Here is a 24,056-nt window from a genome sequence, read left to right on the forward strand (position 1 = left end):
TATGGTTCACCACAACAACAAATATATTATTTGGCCCAATGTATTGTATTCAAATTCAGCGGGATATAAATTTGAGGCCTAGTATTTAGGCGCTGGGTGACCGGTATGGATTTAGTGACAGAATTAGACTTGGAAATGCACAGAAGCGTGTGTGTGAAGTTATTCTGAATGACCCTATGTGCACCTTCAATATGATCTACCCTTTTAGGGATAGATTTCAAATAGCTCTGATATAGCAGAAACGACTAAATTATGAAATTGCTAAATTGGGAATTGTATTTCAACCCAGAACAAAAAATGTGCTTTGACGGACACTAAATAACTTTCCCAGCCACAACAGGACAGCGGTAACGAGAGATTTAGCGGGATATAAATTTGAGGCCTAGTATTTAGGCGCTGGGTGACAGGTATGGGTTTAGTGACAGAATTAGATTTGGAAATGCACAGTAGCGGGTGTGTGAAGTTATTCTGAATGACCCTATGTGCACCTTGAATATTATATACCCTTTTAGGGATAGATTTCAAATAGCTCTGATATAGCAGAAACCACTAAATTATGAAATTGCTAAATTGGGAATTGTATTTCAACCCAGAACAAGAAATGTGCTTGAACGGACACTAAATAACTCGCCCAGCTACAGCACTAGGGACAGATTTAGCTGGATATAAATTTGAGGCCTAGTATTTAGGCGCTGGGTGACCGGTATGGATTTAGTGACAGAATTAGACTTGGAAATGCACAGAAGCGTGTGTGTGAAGTTATTCTGAATGACCCTATGTGCACCTTGAATATTATATACCCTTTTAGGGATAGATTTCAAATAGCTCTGATATAGCAGAAACCACTAAATTATGAAATTGCTAAATTGGGAATTGTATTTCAACCCAGAACAAAAAATGTGCTTTGACGGACACTAAATAACTTTCCCAGCCACAACAGGACAGCGTTAACGAGAGATTTAGCAGGATATAAATTTGAGGCCTAGTATTTAGGCGCTGGGTGACAGGTATGGGTTTAGTGACAGAATTAGACTTGGAAATACACAGTAGCGGGTGTGTGTGAAGTTATTCTGAATGACCCAATGTGCACCTTGAATATTATATACCCTTTTAGGGATAGATTTCAAATAGCTCTGATATAGCAGAAACCACTAAATTATGAAATTGTTAAATTGGGAATTGTATTTAAACCCAGAACAAAAAATGTGCTTTGACGGACACTAAATAACTTTCCCAGCCACAACAGGACAGCGTTAACGAGAGATTTAGCAGGATATAAATTTGAGGCCTAGTATTTAGGCGCTGGGTGACAGGTATGGGTTTAGTGACAGAATTAGACTTAGAAATACACAGTAGCGGGTGTGTGTGAAGTTATTCTGAATGACCCAATGTGCACCTTGAATATTATATACCCTTTTAGGGATAGATTTCAAATAGCTCTGATATAGCAGAAACCACTAAATTATGAAATTGCTAAATTGGGAATTGTATTTCAACCCAGAACAAGAAATGTGCTTGAACGGACACTAAATAACTCGCCCAGCTACAGCACTAAGGACAGATTTAGCGGGATATAAATTTGAGACCTAGTATTTAGGCGCTGGGTGACAGGTATGGGTTTAGTGCCAGAATTAGACTTGGAAATACACAGTAGCGGGTGTGTGTGAAGTTATTCTGAATGACCCAATGTGCACCTTGAATATTATATACCCTTTTAGGGATAGATTTCAAATAGCTCTGATATAGCAGAAACCACTAAATTATGAAATTGCTAAATTGGGAATTGTATTTCAACCCAGAACAAGAAATGTGCTTGAACGGACACTAAATAACTCGCCCAGCTACAGCACTAAGGACAGATTTAGCGGGATATAAATTTGAGGCCTAGTATTTAGGCGCTGGGTGACAGGTATGGGTTTAGTGCCAGAATTAGACTTGGAAATACACAGTAGCGGGTGTGTGTGAAGTTATTCTGAATGACCCAATGTGCACCTTGAATATTATATACCCTTTTAGGGATAGATTTCAAATAGCTCTGATATAGCAGAAACCACTAAATTATGAAATTGCTAAATTGGGAATTGTATTTCAACCCAGAACAAGAAATGTGCTTGAACGGACACTAAATAACTCGCCCAGCTACAGCACTAAGGACAGATTTAGCGGGATATAAATTTGAGGCCTAGTATTTAGGCGCTGGGTGACAGGTATGGGTTTAGTGCCAGAATTAGACTTGGAAATACACAGTAGCGGGTGTGTGTGAAGTTATTCTGAATGACCCAATGTGCACCTTGAATATTATATACCCTTTTAGGGATAGATTTCAAATAGCTCTGATATAGCAGAAACCACTAAATTATGAAATTGCTAAATTGGGAATTGTATTTCAACCCAGAACAAGAAATGTGCTTGAACGGACACTAAATAACTCGCCCAGCTACAGCACTAAGGACAGATTTAGCGGGATATAAATTTGAGGCCTAGTATTTAGGCGCTGGGTGACAGGTATGGGTTTAGTGCCAGAATTAGACTTGGAAATACACAGTAGCGGGTGTGTGTGAAGTTATTCTGAATGACCCAATGTGCACCTTGAATATTATATACCCTTTTAGGGATAGATTTCAAATAGCTCTGATATAGCAGAAACCACTAAATTATGAAATTGCTAAATTGGGAATTGTATTTCAACCCAGAACAAGAAATGTGCTTGAACGGACACTAAATAACTCGCCCAGCTACAGCACTAAGGACAGATTTAGCGGGATATAAATTTGAGGCCTAGTATTTAGGCGCTGGGTGACAGGTATGGGTTTAGTGCCAGAATTAGACTTGGAAATACACAGTAGCGGGTGTGTGTGAAGTTATTCTGAATGACCCAATGTGCACCTTGAATATTATATACCCTTTTAGGGATAGATTTCAAATAGCTCTGATATAGCAGAAACCACTAAATTATGAAATTGCTAAATTGGGAATTGTATTTCAACCCAGAACAAGAAATGTGCTTGAACGGACACTAAATAACTCGCCCAGCTACAGCACTAGGGACAGATTTAGCTGGATATAAATTTGAGGCCTAGTATTTAGGCGCTGCGTGACAGGTATGGGTTTAGTGACAGAATTAGACTTGGAAATACACAGTAGCGGGTGTGTGTGAAGTTATTCTGAATGACCCAATGTGCACCTTGAATATTATATACCCTTTTAGGGATAGATTTCAAATAGCTCTGATATAGCAGAAACCACTAAATTATGAAATTGCTAAATTGGGAATTGTATTTCAACCCAGAACAAGAAATGTGCTTGAACGGACACTAAATAACTCGCCCAGCTACAGCACTAGGGACAGATTTAGCTGGATATAAATTTGAGGCCTAGTATTTAGGCGCTGGGTGACCGGTATGGATTTAGTGACAGAATTAGACTGGGATATGGCCAAAAAATAAACAGACTATTGCTGGTTAAATGCACTTGGTGTGACAGCTTCACCCTGATGTAGGCTTTAGCCAAAAAACAACCACACCATTGAGGGTTAAATGCACTTGGTGACAGGCGCAGCTTGCCCCTGATTTAGTATATGGCCAAAAAATGAACAGACTATTGCTGGTTAAATGCACTTGGTGTGACAGCTTCACCCTGATGTAGGCTTTAGCCAAAAAACAACCACACCATTGAGGGTTAAATGCACTTGGTGACAGGCGCAGCTTGCCCCTGATTTTGTATATGGCCAAAAAATGAACAGACTATTGCTGGTTAAATGCACTTGGTGTGACAGCTTCACCCTGATGTAGGCTTTAGCCAAAAAACAACCACACCATTGAGGGTTAAATGCACTTGGTCGCAGCTTGTGCTGGCGCACCACAAGACACAAAATGGCCGCCGATCACCCCAGAAAAATGTGACTGACAAACGGTCTGTGCAGCCTAAAAACAGTGAGCAATTGAGGATCAGCAGCTCAATGATCCACAGCTGCAGATCGATCAGTTAATCAAGTCCTTTGGAGGAGTTAATCTGCCTAATCTCGCCCTACTGTCGCAGCCGCAACCTCTCCCTACGCTAATCAGAGCAGAGTGACGGGCGGCGCTATGTGACTCCAGCTTAAATAGAGGCTGGGTCACATGGTGCTCTGGCCAATCACAGCCATGCCAATAGTAGGCATGGCTGTGATGGCCTCTTGGGGCAAGTAGTATGACGCTTGTTGATTGGCTGCTTTGCAGCCTTTCAAAAAGCGCCAAGAAAGCGTCACAAAAGCGAGAAGAAAGCGACGAACACCGAACCCGAACCCGGACTTTTACGAAAATGTCCGGGTTCGGGTCCGTGTCACGGACACCCCAAAATTCGGTACGAACCCGAACTATACAGTTCGAGTTCGCTCATCCCTAATGACTACCATAATTTCATAGACGGTCATCTTGGCTATCTCGTACATAAATTGGACTTGCAACTATTTAGCATATGATTAGTTATGCAGAATCTTGTTATGTAACTGCATCGTTATTGTATTGCTCCTAAAATTCTAAATTTTTATTTTTATTATTTTGTAAATCCACCTTTGCCTTTCAACACTGCCTGAATCCTTCTGGGCATGCTCTTGATCAGATCCAACCATGTCTCGACCGAAATCTGTTCCCAGGTCTCTTCTACATATTCCCAATGTTGGTGCATAGTGGTGGACTCACTTGGGTATGAATACAGCTTTTTCTTCAACTCTACCCACAAGTGTTCAATTGGATAGAGGTCTGGGGACTGTGGGGGACTAATCCAGCACCTCTACTTCATTGTTATTGACCCATTTCTTTGCCAATCTCGACATATGCTTTGGGTCGTTATCCTCCTGGAACACTATTTCCTCCTTTTCATACCCATAGTACTCGAGTGTATAAAGTAACTTGTCTTGTAGGATACTCATATATAGCTCAGCATTGAAACCACCATCGATCCTAGTCAAGTATGTAACGCCTTTGGCTGTGAAACAACGCCATATCATCAGGCTTCCTCCACCCAACTTGACAGTTGCTTCAATTTCTCGATGCGTTAGCCCTTTTCCCTTGTTTCTTCCAGACGCATTTGCACCCATTAGAGCCAAGTCTATTAACTTTCCTCTCATCACTCATTTCCAATCTATTACTGTCCACTGTTTGTACTTTTTTGAAAACTCTAGCCAACCATATTGAAGTTGAGGCTTCTTCACTTTTTTCAGGTCACCATTCCAGACTTGTGTAATGCGCGTTGCATGGTGCTTGCATGGATGCATACCAGCCATCTCCACTGCCGTGTTTTTCATGACAGAACTGATAGACTTTGTGATGAGCCGACTTGTTGACTTCAATATTTTGCTTGGATGTTAACCTCTTGGCTTTGGAATAGATGGGTGGACTACATTTTGTATTCTTCCAACTGTCATGGCACTCGCATGATGCAGCTTAGCAATTTTCTTGGCCGAAATACAGCTATCGATGAGCTGGATGATGCTGTTTCTATTTTCTTGGGAAATCTTCTTCATGGCTGCTCCTGGATTCAAACCAGCAACCTTTTGCTTGAGAATCAACCTAATAAGACACCTGAGCTATTATGGAATATGAGAACAGGTTTTGTAGTATACAAGAATAAAAAGATTGTTCCACTAACAGGAGCAAAAACAATGCAGTTACATGACCAGAATCTGCAATACTAAACATATGCCAAATAGTTGCAAATAAGTCCAATTTATGTATGAAATAGCCAAGATGATGGTACTCTCACATTCGAAGCTGCAATGTATGGTGAGATATGGAGCCTGAAAGTCAAAAGTTCAAAACATTTTTACCTTTTTGCTCATCAGTGTAATTACTTTGTGGGGGCACTAAGGGGACTTGGTTTTATTGGGTATGTCTACATTAGGCAGAGTTAGGACTCATTCAGACTGCCGTATATACTGTGCGAAACAGGTGTGAATTCATTTCAAAAGGGCCTATAAAAGATGCGGACAGCACATGGTGTAGTTCCGTTATACAGCCCCGCAAATAATATAGAGCATATCCTATTCTTGTCCGCAATAAAAATTGGCATTTCTATATAGTGCTGGCCGTGTGTGTTCTGCAAAATTCGGAACGCACATAACCAGTATACATGTTTTGCAGATCTGCAATTTGCAGACAAAAAAGAAAACACTTACGGCTGTCTTAATGAGCCCTTAGAGATATTAAAAATGTTTCTGCTATGTAATTGTCCCTCAGTGATTTTCAAAAGTTGTGAGGTATAGATAAACATTTAGAATTTTCTTTTCTACATATCTAGCATATTATCAGCTGGCCTGTTACTATTGTAATTGTGGTATAATAAATTTGGAGTGACTCTTAGCAGCAAGAGGAACTATTCTTTATTAGTGTTGAGCGGCATGTCCCATATTCGAATTCGCGAAATTTCGCGAATATTCGAAAGAATATTCGTAAAATATTCGCGAATATTCGAATTCGTTATTATTTCGCATATGCGATAATTCGAATTTTCGCATCGCATAATACATATTATGAATTTATGAGATGCAAAATTCGCATGTGCGCTAATGAAATCGCCTTACGAAGATTCGCAACTCAATTCAATCACTAATGTAAGAATGCAAAGCCCTTTGCCTCTGTTCTGGGACAAGTGCCGATATTCGCCTGTGCGCTAATACAATCGCCTTACGAATATTCGCGCCTCAATCACTTTCTAGGCAATGTGAGTAAGATCTGAGCTTTTGGACTTTTGGGAATCAATCGAGATACAGTGGGGGGTGATGACAGTAGTTGACAGAGTACAGATCAATGTAATCTGTAAGGTGGAAACTAAAATAAAAAATACGAATATTCGTAAATCGAATTTTACGAAGTTCTACGTATTCGCGAATATGGTGCTATACTATATGAATGCACAGGCCTTTGCCTCTCTGTTCTGGGGACAAGTGTAGATATTCGCATGTGCGTTAATAAAATCGCCTCACGAAGATTCGCAGCTCAATTCAATCACTAATGTAAGAATGCAAAGCCCTTTGCCTCTGTTCTGGGACAAGTGTAGATATTCGCATGTGCGCTAATAAAATCGCCTTACGAATATTCGCGCCTCAATCACTTTCTAGGCAATGTGAGTAAGATCTGAGCTTTTGGACTTTTGGGAATCAATCGAGAAACAGTGGGGGGTGATGACAGTAGTTGACAGAGTACAGATCAATGTCATCTGTAAGGTGGAAAGTAAAATAAAAAATACGAATATTCGTAAATCGAATTTTACGAAGTTCTACGTATTCGCGAATATGGTGCTATACTATATGAATGCACAGGCCTTTGCCTCTCTGTTCTGGGGACAAGTGTAGATATTCGCATGTGCGTTAATAAAATCGCCTCACGAAGATTCGCAGCTCAATTCAATCACTAATGTAAGAATGCAAAGCCCTTTGCCTCTGTTCTGGGACAAGTGTAGATATTCGCATGTGCGCTAATAAAATCGCCTTACGAAGATTCGCAACCAATTCACTAATGTATGAATGCAAAGCCCTTTGCCTCTGTTCTGGGACGTGCCGATATTCGCATGTGCGCTAATAAAATCGCCTTACGAAGATTCGCGCCTCAATCACTTTCTAGGCAATGTGAGTAAGATCTGAGCTGTTGGACCTTTGGGAAACAATCAATTATATGTGTACTGTAATTTTGTGGAAAAAAAAAACAAAAAAAAAAAACGAATATTCGTTTTTACGAATATATAGCACTATATTCGAAATATTCGCGAAATCGCGAAGTTGCGATATTCGCGAAAAAAATTCGCTTTTCGAATATTCGCGCTCAACACTATTCTTTATTATGAGGCCTCATGATTTCTGTTTATGCCCATTAAGAGACATAAACACATCCGTACAATTCTACATTTCATTCATAGATTCATCTTCTGACAGTTTTAATTGAAATTTCCAAGCTATACATTTTACATACAAATATGACTTACCATACACGAATCTACAGTGCCAGATTCATAACCAGCACACAGCATCCTGGATGTGATTGTGTCAAAATATGTCCGACAGTGCTCTAAAGATATAATACGCACTTCTCCTTCCTGCAGTTTAAACGGCACTGATAGGGGTAAAGAAGACAATGGGTTAACGGTGAAACAAACCCAAGTGATGTAATTTACTGTACATATGACAGCATTAGACTCCATCAAGAGACATGAAATACTTTCCTAGGACAGCATTTGATTTTCATTTTCTACAAAGTCTGTTAGTAATCGAACCTTGTGTTTGCTTTAAGAACTAATCAACTAACATTAAGAAAATCTTAAGAAGTTTAATGAAATCATCGTTTAAATGAACAGGACACATGAATTTATCATCCACCTATCTGTCAGTGTTCCTTATTGGTGGTGATGAGATTTATTGGTAATGACATCCATTTTTATACAGCCTCCAGGCAAATAAGTTCCATGTGAAAGGCTGGAAACACAAGGGCGAATGTTCAACACTGATAAAATAAATCCATGTCTCGTTCAGTAACACTGGTTTAGATACAAGGCTACGTTTGGTGCAATCATCATCATTGATAAACAAGTTTTCTTTAAGAAAATCCTCTAATAATGTGGAATGATAAGCTAATTAGAGCATAGTTGCCAATTGTCCCAAATTTGTCCCTGATTTTCAGAGACAATTCCAGCAAATTCGGCTGTCCTGGGCCAAAAATGAGAGCGACTAATGTAAACCTCAACTATAAGTAGGTGTTCCCGTAGTGGGGAACTTGCCCCAATTTTACAAAGTAAAATGTTGGTAAATAGGTTTTGCACACTTCCATATCCCATTCCATATATGTTCAAGAAACAGTTCTACACTGATATACAGTATTTCACAAAAGTAAGTACACCCCTCACATTTTTGTAAATATTTTATTATATCTTGTCATGGGACAACACTTCAGATATGACACTTTCATACAATGTAAAGTAGTCAGTGTACAGCTTGAATAACAGTATAAATTTGGTGTGCCTTCAAAATAACTCAACACAGAGCCATTAATGTCTAAAACACTGGCAACAAAAATGAGTACAATGGCCAAATTGTGCCCAAAGTGTCAATATTTTGTGAGGCCACTATTATTTTCCAGCACTGCCCTAACAGAGCTGGTATTAGAGATGTTAGAAACCTTAAGCTCCTCTTCCCTCCGTTTGAGGATGCCCCACAGATGCTCAGTAGGGTTTATGTTCGGAGACATGCTTGGCCAGTCCAGCACCTTTACCCTCAGTTTCTTTAGCAAGACAGTGGTCGTCTTGAAGGTGTGTTTGGGGTCATTATGTTGGATTACTGCCCTGCGGCCCAGTTTCAGAAGGGAGGAGATCATGCTCTGCTTCAGTATGTCACAGTACATGTTGGAAATCATGGTTCCCTGAATGTCCCCTCAGAGTAGCTCTCCACAGCTGGCAGCACTCATACAGCCCCAAACAATCACACTCCCACCACCATGCTTGACTGTAGGCAAGACACACTTGTCTTTGTACTCCTCATCTGGTTACCACCACATACACTTGACACCATCTGAACCAAATACATTTATCTTGGTCTCATCAGACCAGAGGACATGGTTCCAGTAATCCATGTCCTTGGTCTGCTTGTCTTCAACAAACTTTTTGCTGGCTTTCTTGTGCATCATTTTTAGAAGAGGCTTCCTTCTGGGACGAGGCAGACCAATTTGATTCAGTGTGAAGGCCGAACCCCCCCCCCCCCCTCCCCAGTACACCCTTTTAACTCTGCAGCAATGCTGGCAGCACTCATAGGTCTATTCTGAAAAGACAACCTCTGGATAGGACACTGAGCATGTGCACTCATCTTCTTTGGTTGGCCATGGAGAGGCCTGTTCTGAGTAGAATCTGTCTTGTTAAACTGCTGTATAGTCTTGGCCACCATGCTGCAGCTCAGTTTCATGGTGTTGGCAATCTTCTTATAGCCTAGGCCTGCGGCCCTCCAGTTGTTGCAAAACTACAACTCCCAGCATGCCCAGACAGCCTACAGCTATCAGCCTACAGCAGGGCATGGTGGGAGTTATAGTTTTTCAACAGCTGGAGGGCCACAGGTTGAGCATCCCTGGCCTAGGCCATCTTTATGTAGAGCCACAATTCTTTTTATCAGATCCTCAGAGATCTTTGCCATGAGGTGCCATGTTGAACTTCCAGTGACCAGTATGAGAGAGTGTGTGAGCGATGACACCAAATTTACACCAGAAACGTTGTACTACTAACGAGTAACATGACACTGGGGAGGAAAAATGTCTGATTTGGCACAATTTGGCCATTTTCACTTAGGGGTGTACTCACTTTTGTTGCCAGCAGTTTAGACATTGATGGCGGTGTGTTGTTATTTTAAGGGCACACCAAATTTACAAAGTATGTAGACACTTGGTTGTGAATCAGAAAAATTTAATTTCCAATAAAATATTAATTTAGCCCCAATTTTTTCATTTTCACAAGGATAACAGGAGAAAAAAACATAGAATTTATTACCCATTTTCTTCTGAATACAACTTCCCATATGCGGTGGTAAACTGCTATATGGGCACACTGTAGGGTTCAGAAGAGAAAGAGCATTTATACAGCAACTGGCTGACAACTGCAGAGACTCTGGAAAAAAAAAAAAAAGAAGCATATAAGAAGTGACCTAATTTTGGATACCAGTCCCCTAATCGAATTTACCAAGGGGTGTTCTGAGCTTTTTGAACACCCAGGTATTTTTCAAAAATTAAAGCACAGCAGATGATGCAAAGTGAAAACTGCAATATTTTCACAGATATGCCACCTCAACGCTCCATAAAAAAACTGATCTGTCACCATTGACTTACATTATTTTCAATGCCAGATCTGTTTTTCCCCATTCTTATGACAGGACACAAAACCGCAGCATGTAGCGATTTTGTGTCCGGTCACAAAGTGAAATTCTTCCGGAATGGAAAGCATCATCTTTACATTTAGAATGCATGAGGAGTAAAAGGAAGCATATATTTTTTTTTCCGGTATGGAGATCCTCTGCCGGATCTCAATACTGGAAAACAACAACACAAGTGTGACAGTAGCCTAAGTCCTCTTATTATTGTGCTGTGCTTCCTGGTTTTATAAATACCATCTTATACCTGGACATACAACAGGGCTCAGGAGTAAAAGAGCATTATGCGCATCTGAGGCCCAATCTGTTTATTTTTACATATTGTGCTGACAATTGTAGAAGCTCTGTGGTTAAATAATAAGTGGAACCCATAAAATGTGAACCCATTTTGGAAACTCTGCCCTTCAAGGTGGAGTAAGCATTTTGAGACAGACCATGCAAAATGAAAATTGCAATTGCATCTGAGACTCACACCACACTACTGAATTCATAGGCAGGCTCTTTTGGGTACGGAAATGTCATACAGGTGAACACAGGCTGCTCTATGGGCATGTGGTAGGGCTGAGAAAGGAAAGAGAGACATTTTACTTTTGGAGTGCGGATTTTGCTGGAATGGGTTTTGGGTGCAAATCACATTTGCAGAGACCCTGAGGTACTCGTACAGTGAAAATAAATGAAGTAATACCAATAAAGTATGTCATTTTGGAAACTAAACCCTTCAAGTTATTTATCAAGGGGTGGACCTAAACTGCTATTTGTGTTTTCTCCAGGATTCAGAAGGAAAAGATCCCCTTTTCGTTTTGCGGCACATATTTTGATGGACTGGTTTTACAAGTGCCATGTTGCGTTCAAACAGCCTCTGGTGGAGCTGTGTAAGGGTTTATTTATTTGGGGGATGAGTTTTAATTTTCATTATTACTATTTTTGGATACTGTACATAGGACTTTGATCACTTTTTATCGCTTTTATGGGAAGGGCTTGTTTTTTGTGGAATTCACTGCTACCATCTTAGAATACAATTACATTTTTTAGCTCTTGATGTTGTGATTTTTGTGTAGCAAGGTGACAAAAAAAATTTCCTGGCATAGCTTTTTATTTTTTACACCAATGTCAAGGTAGATCATTTTGAATTTTTATAGGGCAGGGGGCAGATGGGTTTAGAGAGGAAGCCCCTCCCTCTGTAAACCCCTTTAGATGCTGGGGTCTGCATTGACTGTGGCATATAAGGGGTTGATCTGCCGACATTGGAGTTTTCACTGATGCTGGTGGATACAGCAGGGGCTTGGCTGTCAGTAACGACCAGGCATCTGTGCCTGATCAGGCAGGCAAATCTCCTGTGCCCACCAAATCAAGGAAATCACTTCCCTTCTCCTGTGTGTGATTAGAAAATTTTCAACTTCTGGCACCACACTGATCAGATACCTGAAGGGGTAGTTGTAGTTGATCAAGCAAAAGGTTGGGGCTGGCAAATTTCATGAGATATGATACTATAAGACGAAAGTCAGCACTAGTAGAGTTCATGCTACACAATAATCCAAGCAGACTAGGTTAACCCTTAGGATACCGGAGGTTTTTTCATTTTTGCGTTTTCATTATTCTTCCCTATCTTCTTTGAGCCATAACTTCTTTATTTTTCTGTTCACATGGCTGTACAAGGGCTTATTTTTTGTTGGACAAGTTGTACCTTCTAATTTTTAATATGGCATACAATGTAGTGGGAAGCAGAAAAAAAATTCCAAATGGTGTGGAATTGAAAAAAACCCACAATTCCTTATCTGTTTTACTGGTTTTGTTCCCACTGCGTTACAAGGATACCACATATGTATAGTTTTTATAGTCTAAATAGTGTCAAAATAAATATCTACTGGGATGTGTGGGGGCTCATTTTTGCGGGACAACTTGTAGTTTTTATTGATACAATTTTAGTGTGTGTGGATTTTTTATCACATTTTATTGCATTTTTTTGAGAGAGAAGCCATAAAAAAATAGTAAATTGGCTATTTTGACTCTTTTTCCTGTTACGCCATTTGCTGTATTGGAAAAATATTTTTATATTTTAATAGTACAGAGTTTTCAGATGCGATGAGTCCCATGATTTTTATATTTTTTATTCATGTATTTTTTTTTCTACAGAAAGGGGGTGAATTAAACTTTTATTTATTTTTTTACTTTATGATTTTGAAACTCGTATTTGAGCCTACAAAATCCATTTTTATAAAAAAAAATAAAAAATCAGAACAATGATGGGTCTTTTAGACTTTGTCTAAGAATTTGTACAGAATTGTTCATTTCTTATGTTGGCCTGCCACCTGCTGGCCAAAATAATAATTACCGCTTCAAGAGAGACCTAGCATATTGAATTCAATTACCGGTATTCTCATTGGCCTCAGAGGATGCCGGTAAGAAGCCCGGAAGAGCGAGGAGTTTTTCACGCTTTATATGCCGTGATCTCACTTGATCATGGCAACTAAAGGCTTTAATGAACGCGATCGGCATTAGCGAGCGGGCGCAGCTGGTAGCGAACAGGTTAAAGACGAGCAGCAATCCAAATCAATCTCAGTAATACAGAAACTAACCAGTTAGGCCTCATGCACAAAAGACGGATCCGCAAAAAATACAGATGACATCCGTGTGCATTCCCTATTTTGCGGAACTGAACAGCTGGCCCCTAATAGAACTGTCATATCTTTGTCCGTAATGCGGGCAATAATAGGACATGTTCTATTTTTTTGCGGAACAGACATACGGAAACGGAATGCACACTGAGTAACTTCCGTTTTTTTTTTTATTTTGCAGACCCATTAAAATTTATGGTACCGTATACGGTCCTAAAAAAACCCAGAACGGACACGGAAAGAAAATAAGTTTGTGTGCAAGAGACCTGGTGGCAAAGAGCTGAGGGAAAGGGGTTCTTCAATAACCAAACTGTTTAGTTACTGAACTGGGTGTGGTCAGATAACAGTAAAATCACTGAGCACACCTAGCACAGCTGAATTTGGTGTATTGTAGAGATGAGCATATAGTTTCTAAGCAAATTGGATTTGTTACTAGTTTCACAAAAATTTTATGGCATAAAAATGGTGTTAAAAATGGTGCCCAGTGCCATTTTTCTGTGTATATTGGCAGAGAAAACCACAAGGACATTTTCCCATTCCCAACAGAAGCGTGGCTGAATGTCTCTCCTCCTCCCTCATATGATATGAAAAAGTGAAGCATTGTCATGCTGTGTTAGAGCTAATTCGCCTGTGTGAGAGTAGCCTTTTTGAGAAAGTACAGCTGCTTGCAGAGGGTGCTGGCTATGTCCAGGAGACTGTCCTTGCATTTTAGCCATTATTATGTGACGAGGAACATCATGGACTTGCAGCACCAGATCAGTCTGCCGCTCGTTGGAATTCCACCTTGCATATGCCAGAGCACCTGTACCAGCAGCATAAAGTGGTGAATGATTTGGGGGTATTTCTATTGTGCTATCAAAATTACCTAATTTCTTATGTTTTACATGTAATTCTATGCAATATTTTATTTTTAAATATATTTGTCTCTTGTCATTTTGTCCAGCACGAGGTGGTGTTGTGTGGCAATGGCTGGCTGTAACAGGGCTTGACCACCCTGTTTCACCCCTCTTGAAAGCGGACTCATCTGACTTACTGCCAGGAGGAGGAAGTTAAGTGTGATTAAACATTCCATGGTCAGAGTTGGTGCTCATTCAGACGGCCGTATGCTGTCCGCAAAAATGTGTATCCATTTGTTTGCAGATTAGATCTTGTCCCATTCATTTCTATGGGGCCCTTTTCTTCTATTGTACAGCTCAGCAAAAAAAAAATAAACATGTCCTATGCTTATCAGTGAAAATCAAGACATGGACCTATTGAAGTCTATGGATCAGCAAAAAAAACGGAATGCAATCCATTTTTGCAGTCATGCTAAACTGTCCGCAGAAAAACGGATCTGAATGAGCCCTTAGGCCAGGGATGTCAAACTCGTGGCCCTCCAGCTGTTGCAAAACTACAACTCCCATCATGCCTGGGCATACTACAGCTATCAGGGAATGATGGGAGTTGTAGTTTTGCAACATCTGGAGGGCCATGAGTTTGACATCCATGCCTTAGGCGGAGAGGGGAAGAGAGAGAACCCTCTTCTGCCAGAAAGTGTGGAAGCAGGTCCTAAACCACCCACTCTCCAGAATTGAAGTAGGACTCAAGTAAAGTCTCGGGATCTCAGGCAGCAGAGTTAACTCTGACATCGCCTCTACAGACCCTGCTGTGAGGTGAGGGAAAATGGGCTAAAGACACCTTCATCACCAAACAACTAGTAGGCCATGTGGGGATTCGCTCTGGTAGTTAGGATTAGCAGGTGCAGCACAGAGGCAAAGTACAAGTTCTTGGTTCAAAACATCAGTGTTTATTCAAAAAGCTAAATAAAAACGCAATTTGCTTGGTGATCGTTCACACACACATGCAAAGTTTATATGCAAAACAGTCCCCTTTTCTCCTGGGTGTTACTTCACACCCTGTTGGAAGTTCTGCCTTGTCAAGTCCACAGGCAAGCGTTAGGAGGCCTGTTCGACCTCGCAGGGGTCTGAGCCCTCCAGCCCGGCTCAAGCCACGGATCCCAACACAGCCCTCAGATCAGAGCACACAAGCCTCCTGAGCTCCACTGTCAGACGGAGGTAATCTTCTCCACCTGGCAGTGCTGGCTGGTTTTTATGCCTGGCAAAACCCAGCCTGAAACATGGGGAGAAGTTACCCAACTAGCACTTTGACTACTCCCAGTAAGAGCCAACCCGGATCAGCCTTTATAGCCATACTAAGTATCAAGGTGTCAAACAGCAACTGCTGCTGGCACCTAAAAACAGTCTCTTACTCCACCAAGGTCAGGAACCTCGGTGACACGTACCTATCATCCACGATGATTCCTTGTACCTTCTTGCAGCCAGCAACATCTAAGTGCAGAATTGAAGCCATCCAATCTTCCACCATACCTCCTGAGCTGGTGCCAGAAGAGAATTGCACTAAAGCCTGCTGCTACTGTTTGTATTTTCAAGTTCTAAGTTGCACTTAGCTACATTCAACTCTGGCCTCATTCTTTAGCGCTACAACTTTCACTGCAACGGAACCCAAGGAGTGATGGCCTGAGGTAGGACACCTTGACACAACTACAACATTACATCAGGGCCACTGCCACTTCCATCCTCTACACCAACCCCCACGGGGGCTCGCTGCAGTGTGTTTTGAGGTGAAGCAGTGGCAGCTCTTCAGAGATACTTGTCGCATACTCAGGCCCTTCAAAGTGGCTAAGAGATTTGTCAGTAAGGACAATTGCAGCACCAAGAATGTCTTCCCACTTACATTCATCTTGGCAACAACAGATGGCAGAAGAACAGCGTATAATTCTTGCTGTTGGGGACCAACACAGAGAAAGTCCTACGGGAGGGCAAGTGGAGAATAAGGACTAGAGGCTATCACTGGAGCAGGAAGAGAAGCAGGAGAAGTTGCTTGTGCAGGAGGATGAGGGCTGATCATGATGACGACGATAACCCTGGCAACGAAGACCAATCATCTCAATAGGCGGCAGCATCGGAATGAACTGAGTCCTTGGGCTGGCAAGCTGTATGCTTGCTTATATAATGACAGGCGTATCCTTACCATCAAGCAATCTGCTGATTATTGGATACCCATGCTTTTAGACTCTAGCAAAAGCAAAATGGAATCTTTTTGTGTTGCTGAAAGGGAGGCTAAATAGCTTTATTACCAGGGTACATTGTGTATGCAGCTTGGCACAGCCATTGGAGACCCCTCTCCGCCCCTGACCACCCACTGTCTCCAATGCTACAAGCAGCAGAATCTGCAGCTGGAGCCAATTTAGTATCATCAACATGATGTAGCAATTTTTTTTATGTGCCTCACAAGGCTGAAGCAAATTAACAAAGACATACTCAACACTCAGATTCAGTCCTACCTGGACTCTAGCCTTTCTCCATACTGTGTTCTCTGATGTCATGGACTTCTGGGCAGGCAGATTCAAACAGTGTTCTAATCTGGCCCAGTATACTTTCTCTGTCCTCTGCCAGTGTACAAAACATGACTTTGGTCAAAATGAACAAGACAAGGATCTGTGAGGATTTTCACATTCCTTTAGCTGAGGCTGTGGTATAAATCTTCTGTGGCTGACTGTGCCACATCATGCCACTGTCATTGTCTGCCTGCCTCCCATCTTGTTCTGTAATATATGGTTGCTGCTTTTGCCATCATGCCACTCCCGGCCTGCCTACTATCATGTTCCGTACCATATGGCTTCTGCTGCCATCATGCCATTGTCTGCATGCCTACAATCATGTTACATACTGTATAGCTGCTGATTTCATGCCACTGTTTGCCTGCCTACCATCATGTTCCATACCATATGGCTGCTGCTGCTCCCATCATGCCATTGTTTGCATGCCTACAATCATGTTCCATACTGTATAGCTGCTGATATTATGCCACTGCTGCTGCCTGCCTGCCTACCATCATGTTCTGTAGGCAGCTGTTGCTACTGCTGCAGATTCTACTCCCTGCTGCTAATTCCCCTACTGCAACTTCTATTGCTCCAACTGCAATTACCATTATTTCTGAACTGGACTAAAGATCACCCATGCTGGAAGGCAAGGCTAGTCTGGTTAGCAGCACCTCGTTATTCTAGTTTAATATGGCAGCCAAAGTGTGAAATCGAATAGCATACTGTCCCACAGTAGAGGTACATTGATGGAATGCAAAGAGGATACTGCATGTGAAACTCAACAAGGTTCTTCAAACATGTTTCTGAAGGATTCTAAACTGCAGGAAGCTGAAAGTGATAGTGTTATTTGGGAAGGAGAGGGAGAATGAGCTGCGGCAGCTTAAAAAGGAGGGATCAGTTTTTCCAAAAAATTCTGTTGAAAATTCTGCTGATGAGACACTACTTGGGCGATGTCATAAACATCAGACAAAGGAGTGTAAGTTGTATCCATGGTGTATCCATGGTCTTAGCAAACTGACACAAGGTCTACCTAGATAGACTCACTTCATAGTAGCAAAATCAGGAGATTGACTTAGTGGTTGATCAAGCAGAAGGAAGGCTAGCAGAGCTAATGCAATACAATAACTAAAGCAGAAAGTCAGAGGTGGTAGAATTCATTATATAAAATAATCCAAGCAGGTAAGGACAAAGGCAAGCTTCAATCCAAATCAACCCCAGCATCACAGAAACTAACTTGTTAACCTGGTTTTCTCAGACAAAAGCAGAGGGGTTCTTAAAGGGAACCTGTCACCTGGATTTTGGGTATAGAGCTGAGGGCATGGGCTGCTAGATCGTCGCTAGCACATCCGCAATATCCAGTCCCCATAGCTCTCTGTGCTTTTATTGTGTAAAAAACCCCGATTTTATATATATGTAAATGAGGCAAGTAAGAAGCCCAAGGAGCTGTTACTAATGTTTCTGGAGCCCAGCCACGCCCACTGTGAAGGAGCCCAGCACCACCCACATACTCCGAATCTTCTACTTGCTCCCCGACGTCACAAAGCTAGAGCTACCTAATCTCGCGATGTGCGAGCTAGCGCATGTGCAGTGTCTGCATAGTGTTCCTTCCCTGTGCTGGCAGCAGCCTTAGGGAACGAACTGCGCATGCGCTAGCTCGTGCATCGTGAGATTGCGGCGCTCTAGCTTTGTGATGACTGGGAGCAAGGATGAGATTTGGAGGATGCGGGGCAGTGCTGGGCTCCTTCACAGTGGGCGTGGCTGGGCTCAGAGTCAGAGAACGCTGGACTCATCTCTGAAGCATGGAGGAGATGGGACTCATCTCAGGTTAATTTACATATATATATAAAATAGTTTTTTTGACACAATAAAAGCACACAGAGCTATGGGGACTGGATATTGCAGATGTGCTAGTGGCGATCTAGCAGCCCCTGTCCTCAGCTTTATACCCAAAATCCAGGTGACAGGTTCCCTTTAAATAGACTTAGAATTCTGTACTAAAAGAGTTGACTGTTTAGTTTCTTAGAGTATTGGCACCACATAGGCACATCTCTGCCTGCCTACAGTTACCAATAGAGGTAGCATGGGAGCTTACTGCATTATATCTTATTATTGAGCTCAGTGCTTTACAGTATGCAGGTGGGTTTACTATTTAAAATAATGTTATTACAAGTGTATATGGTAATATTATTACTTCATACTTACTTTTGTTTCCCATATGACCCCAACCAGTAATATAACAATATGTGTCTGGTTCAACCAACTGGCCCTTGGATGGTAAGCAGACAGGTCTTACATAGCTAGTCTCCTCAATGTTTTCATTTAATTCCACTATGCTGATATCATAGTCCACAACCGCTCTGTTATAGCGTGGATGAAGGATTATGGTCTTAACCAGACGCGTCTGCATGAAATCAGATGGATGATCCAAGTTGTTTATTCCAAATACAACTTTCCATACAGCGGCATGTTCCCTCCTAAAAAATACATAATCTTCAATTAATGAACAGCTCATTCTTATTCTCTCATATACAAATCCTTAATGTACAGACAAAAAATAATTAGTCGCTATGGTAGAAAGTTTTGCTGAAACCAGCATTTGGCATGCAGTGGATAAATTACTGAGTTTTAGGCTCAGAATGAGCCAGCTGTCCTAGACCTTTAACGAGTTCAACTTTTTGTGGCAAACTGCTGGTAAGCTGTTAAAATAATTAAATCAAAACTTAAACTCGCCTTCAGAAGCCCCTTTGATCCACAACCATAGCTTGATCCTGTTCATTGGGCTGCAGCTTTGATGTAATGTTTTGGCCGGTGTACCCCATGTGACCACGGCAGCCAATTACTGACCACAGAGGCAGGGTCAGACTACCAGATGATCCTCTGGTGGACCCAGCTTCTGATCTAATAGTCAGCCCCAAAGTTCTTGGAGAAAAAAAACTATTTAGAGATAATCACTTGCCATTAGGGTCTATTTCATTGATTCAAAAACTATTAGACATTACTGATAATGTAGCAGATGGGCCCAAGAATAATTTACTCTGGTGGGCCCAAGTAAGTTTTTTTCTTTTACGTTTTAACAATCTCCCTGCAGTTTGCCACAAAACAGGTGAAAGGTCCACTAAGGTTCCATTCTCTGGAGAATTCCCTATGTAATGAGCAACATACAATAGACAATAGCAGTTTAGGGAGTTAAACAGATGGATAACGCGTTCTTGTAAGGAAGAAGTTTCTGGATTCTTAGAGACCTGAGAACGTTTGTTATTAGAGTTCAAATTTCATATTATGGATGCTTGGATACTGAATAGAAGAGGACCTGTTGCACTACCAGGGCTGGCTGATATAAGTGTATGAAATGAGTGTATGAGAGGTTCAACTGGCCATAGACATGACATTTTTGTTGGTACCTCCCATTTATATCATATTGTGCCATCAAAAAAAAAGGTTGGGCAGACGGAGTTTCACTTTGGCAAGTTCCTGTTTCTCTGGAAGACGAGCAATACCGCACATCACGTATACTTACTAAAAAAACAAGCATGTTTATAAAGTGAAAAATCCGAAACTATAATACTGTAATACAGTAATACAGTATAGTGTATAGTTAGCTAGTATTACATGTGAATACTCCATATCTAGTGGCACATTGATAGCTGAATATATGCTGTCTTTCTGTGACACTGATTGAATGTACTGTACAATATGTATAACATGGGGGAATGTGGACGTAACTTCTAAAGAGGTTCCAGTATTCCTTTAAAAGCAATCTACCATTGTTACACAGACCATCAAGTTTGATGACCTATCTCCCTCATAATAAGGACTTTGACTTTCAAGGAATAAAAATCAGATAAAGTCAGTTTGTAAATTATATGTTGCGATTAACTCTTTTATAAAATTTACCTTAAAATGGTTGTCCACAATTTCTTTTTTTAAACCCCTTCCCCACCCACCCACTCAGCAGAACCTATGAAGGGAATTAGAGTTACCTGCTCCCGACCGCTCAGTTCTAGCTCTGTCTCCCCTATGCTGTCTACACTCACTTCCAGTCTGTCCATGTAAACTTTCTGCACAACAGGGTCACATGTGCTGCTGCAACCAATGACTGGCTTCAGAGGTGACATGTTCCCAAGTGACATATGTGACCCAGCAGTGAAGACAGCCTGGGAGCTACTGTATGGAGTCTGAATGGAGAAGCAGGGAGGAGTTACCTTCATAGGTCCCGCTGATTGGGGGTGGAGAATTAAAAAGCAGCATAAATTGTGTCTAATCACGGCATCCCCTTTTTCACCGGCAGTGAGCAGCTAACATCACTAGAAGTGGCTAATGGCCCTTGATGAAAAGTGTGGTATTCCACTACAGACTTGTCAATCAAATGAATGTCCAACCATAAAAAAAAATTGTCGGGTCTGCCAGGTCCTGAATGGGGTACTCTCTATGTCTGTATCCCCTAATGGCATATGGTAAGGATTGTCTTATTGAGACACCTCTTTGAAAACATAAGAAAGGAATGTGATTTAAATGTAAAACCAAAGTTCGTAAAATGCCATGAAAAAGGACATCTTTCTCAATCATTTATGTAGGAGTTTCATGCTGTCCAGACATTTGGGCTCGGATATCAGCATGGTTACATTTTTGCCATCGTCTGGTCTTCTATCCCACTGTGTAGAGTTGCCCCTTTATAGAGTAGAGATGCTTCAACAGCAAATAAAATTGACATTCCACATCTATATATACCGTACGTGTGTCCTAGAATATATACATGCCACAGATGGAACATAATCTGCTTTGCAGTAATGAGAACTTTACAATGAACTGCCTTTTCTGAATGTCCGCTTCGTTTTCTTGCCAACATTTTCTACATCCATTACTTCAGAGCAGGGCCCTGCAGGGGAGCCACTTATAGACTTATTAAAGGGAGAAGAGCAATAATGTAGAATAGGGAACTGTCATCCTATATTGTTCCCTGTGGTCAGAGATCCTGAAGTCATTAGAACCATTCAATGGAATTACTTATGTAACATTAGCCTTTAACAAATGTGTGTCTAGTGGACTTTATAGCTCTTGTAGAATGGTTTTATCACGTAATAACGCTGTCAGCTTCAACCCAATTTACCAAGTTACTATTAGTTGCAGAAGGACTGGAGAAATAGATCAAATATCTTCTTGCTGTTTAATGCACCTTGTAAATTTATTCTCTGTACGACAATTACTGAACTGTTCTGTGAAAGGCAATAAATACAGACTGACCTTCACTAAATAAAAAAGTCATATGCTTCGTGCTACCGTACGAAGGCAGAATAGCCTAATGATTGCCATAATGACTTACTATATTTAATGAAAATTGATAATGGGCTCATATCCATGTACAGATGCTTCACTAGCATTATGTCTCTGTTAATAGGATGCAAAATGCACTATAAAAACAATAAATTCAATATTATGTATGTGTTGTGTATATAATATTTTGTACAAATGCAAAATATTATACAAATAATTTCATTTAATTTTTTTTGAACCAATTAGATTGTTTGGAGAGCTTCTTCTCCAGTGCCCTCTCAGTGTAGGCAGAAAATCAGATAAATATAACCTAGATTTATTTCCTTGTAGGGGTGTTTAAGATTCTGCACCAAACAGACAGTACAAAAGTTAGGGTACTTTCACACTTGCGTTAAAGTTTTCCGGTATTGAGTTCCGTCATAGGGGCTCAATACCGGAAAAAAACTGATCAGTTTTATCCTAATGGATTCTGAATGGGGAGCAATCCATTCAGTATCTATCAGGATGTCTTCAGTAGAGTTAGGCGAACACCTGGATGTTCGGGTTCGAGGAGTTCGGCCGAACTTCCCGGAAGTTTTCGGGTTCGGGATCCGAACCTGACCCGAACTTCGTCCCGAACTTTTCGGCACTAAAAAGGCTGTAAAACAGCCCAGGAAAGGGCTAGAGGGCTGCAAAAGGCAGCAACATGTAGGTAAATCCCCTGCAAACAAATGTGGATAGGGAAATGAATAAAAATAAAATAAATAAAAATTAACCAATATCAATTGGAGAGAGGTCCCATGGCAGAGAATCTGGCTTCATGTCACCAGAGAATCAGTCTTCATGTCATAGCATAGAATCAGGCTTCACGTCACCCACCACTGTAACAGTCCATTGTCATAAATTTAGGCCCCGGCACCCAGGCAGAGGAGAGAGGTCCCGTAACAGAGAATCTGGCTTCATGTCAGCAGAGAATCAGTCTTCATATCATAGCAGAGAATCATGCTTGACGTCACCCAACACTGGAACAGTCCATTGTCAGATATTTAGGCCCAGGCAGAGGAGTGAGGTCCCTTAACAGAGAATCTGGCTTCATGTCACCAGAGAATCAGTCTTCATGTCATAGCATAGAATCAGGCTTCACGTCACCCACCACTGTAACAGTCCATTGTCATAAATTTAGGCCCCGGCACCCAGGCAGAGGAGAGAGGTCCCGTAACAGAGAATCTGGCTTCATGTCAGCAGAGAATCAGTCTTCATATCATAGCAGAGAATCATGCTTCACGTCACCCACCACTGGAACAGTCCATTGTCATAAATTTAGGCCCCGGCACCCAGGCAGAGGAGAGAGGTCCCGTAACAGAGAATCTGGCTTCATGTCAGCAGAGAATCAGTCTTCATATCATAGCAGAGAATCATGCTTGACGTCACCCAACACTGGAACAGTCCATTGTCAGATATTTAGGCCCAGGCAGAGGAGAGAGGTCCCGTAACAGAGAATCTGGCTTCATGTCAGCAGAGAATCAGTCTGCATGTCATAGCAGAGAATCATGCTTCACGTCACCCACCACTGTAACAGTCCATTGTCCTAAATTTAGGCCCCGGCACCCGGGCAGAAGAGAGAGGTCCTGTAACAGAGAATCTGGCTTCATGTCAGCAGAGAATCAGTCTGCATGTCATAGCAGAGAATCATGCTTCACGTCACCCACCACTGTAACAGTCCATTGTCATATATTTAGGCCCCGTCACCCAGGCAGAGGAGAGGGTCATTCAACTTTGGGTTGCCCCGCAATATAATGGTAAAATGAAAATAAAAATAGAATTGAATGAGGAAGTGCCCTGGAGTACAATAATATATGGTTAAGGGGAGGTAGTTAATGTCTAATCTGCACAAGGGATGGACAGGTCCTGTGGGATCCATGCCCGGTTCATTTTTATG

At 41.4% G+C, this 24,056-nt stretch overlaps 1 protein-coding gene across 1 annotated transcript in view; it reads right to left on the reverse strand.

Annotated features, from left to right (window-relative positions):
- The window catches only part of CORIN (corin, serine peptidase), a 521,382-nt gene that overhangs the window by 10,857 nt on the left and 486,469 nt on the right, over positions 1–24,056 (reverse strand). Inside the window, exons 21-22 of the mRNA XM_044298842.1 lie at positions 19,070–19,341; positions 7,957–8,084 (exon numbers count right to left, since the gene is read on the reverse strand). Coding sequence (XP_044154777.1) covers positions 7,957–8,084; positions 19,070–19,341 — 400 coding nt within the window. The remainder of the gene's footprint in view (positions 1–7,956; positions 8,085–19,069; positions 19,342–24,056) is intronic.

This window comes from Bufo gargarizans, chromosome 1, assembly GCF_014858855.1.
Source record: "Bufo gargarizans isolate SCDJY-AF-19 chromosome 1, ASM1485885v1, whole genome shotgun sequence".
NCBI lineage: Eukaryota > Metazoa > Chordata > Amphibia > Anura > Bufonidae > Bufo > Bufo gargarizans.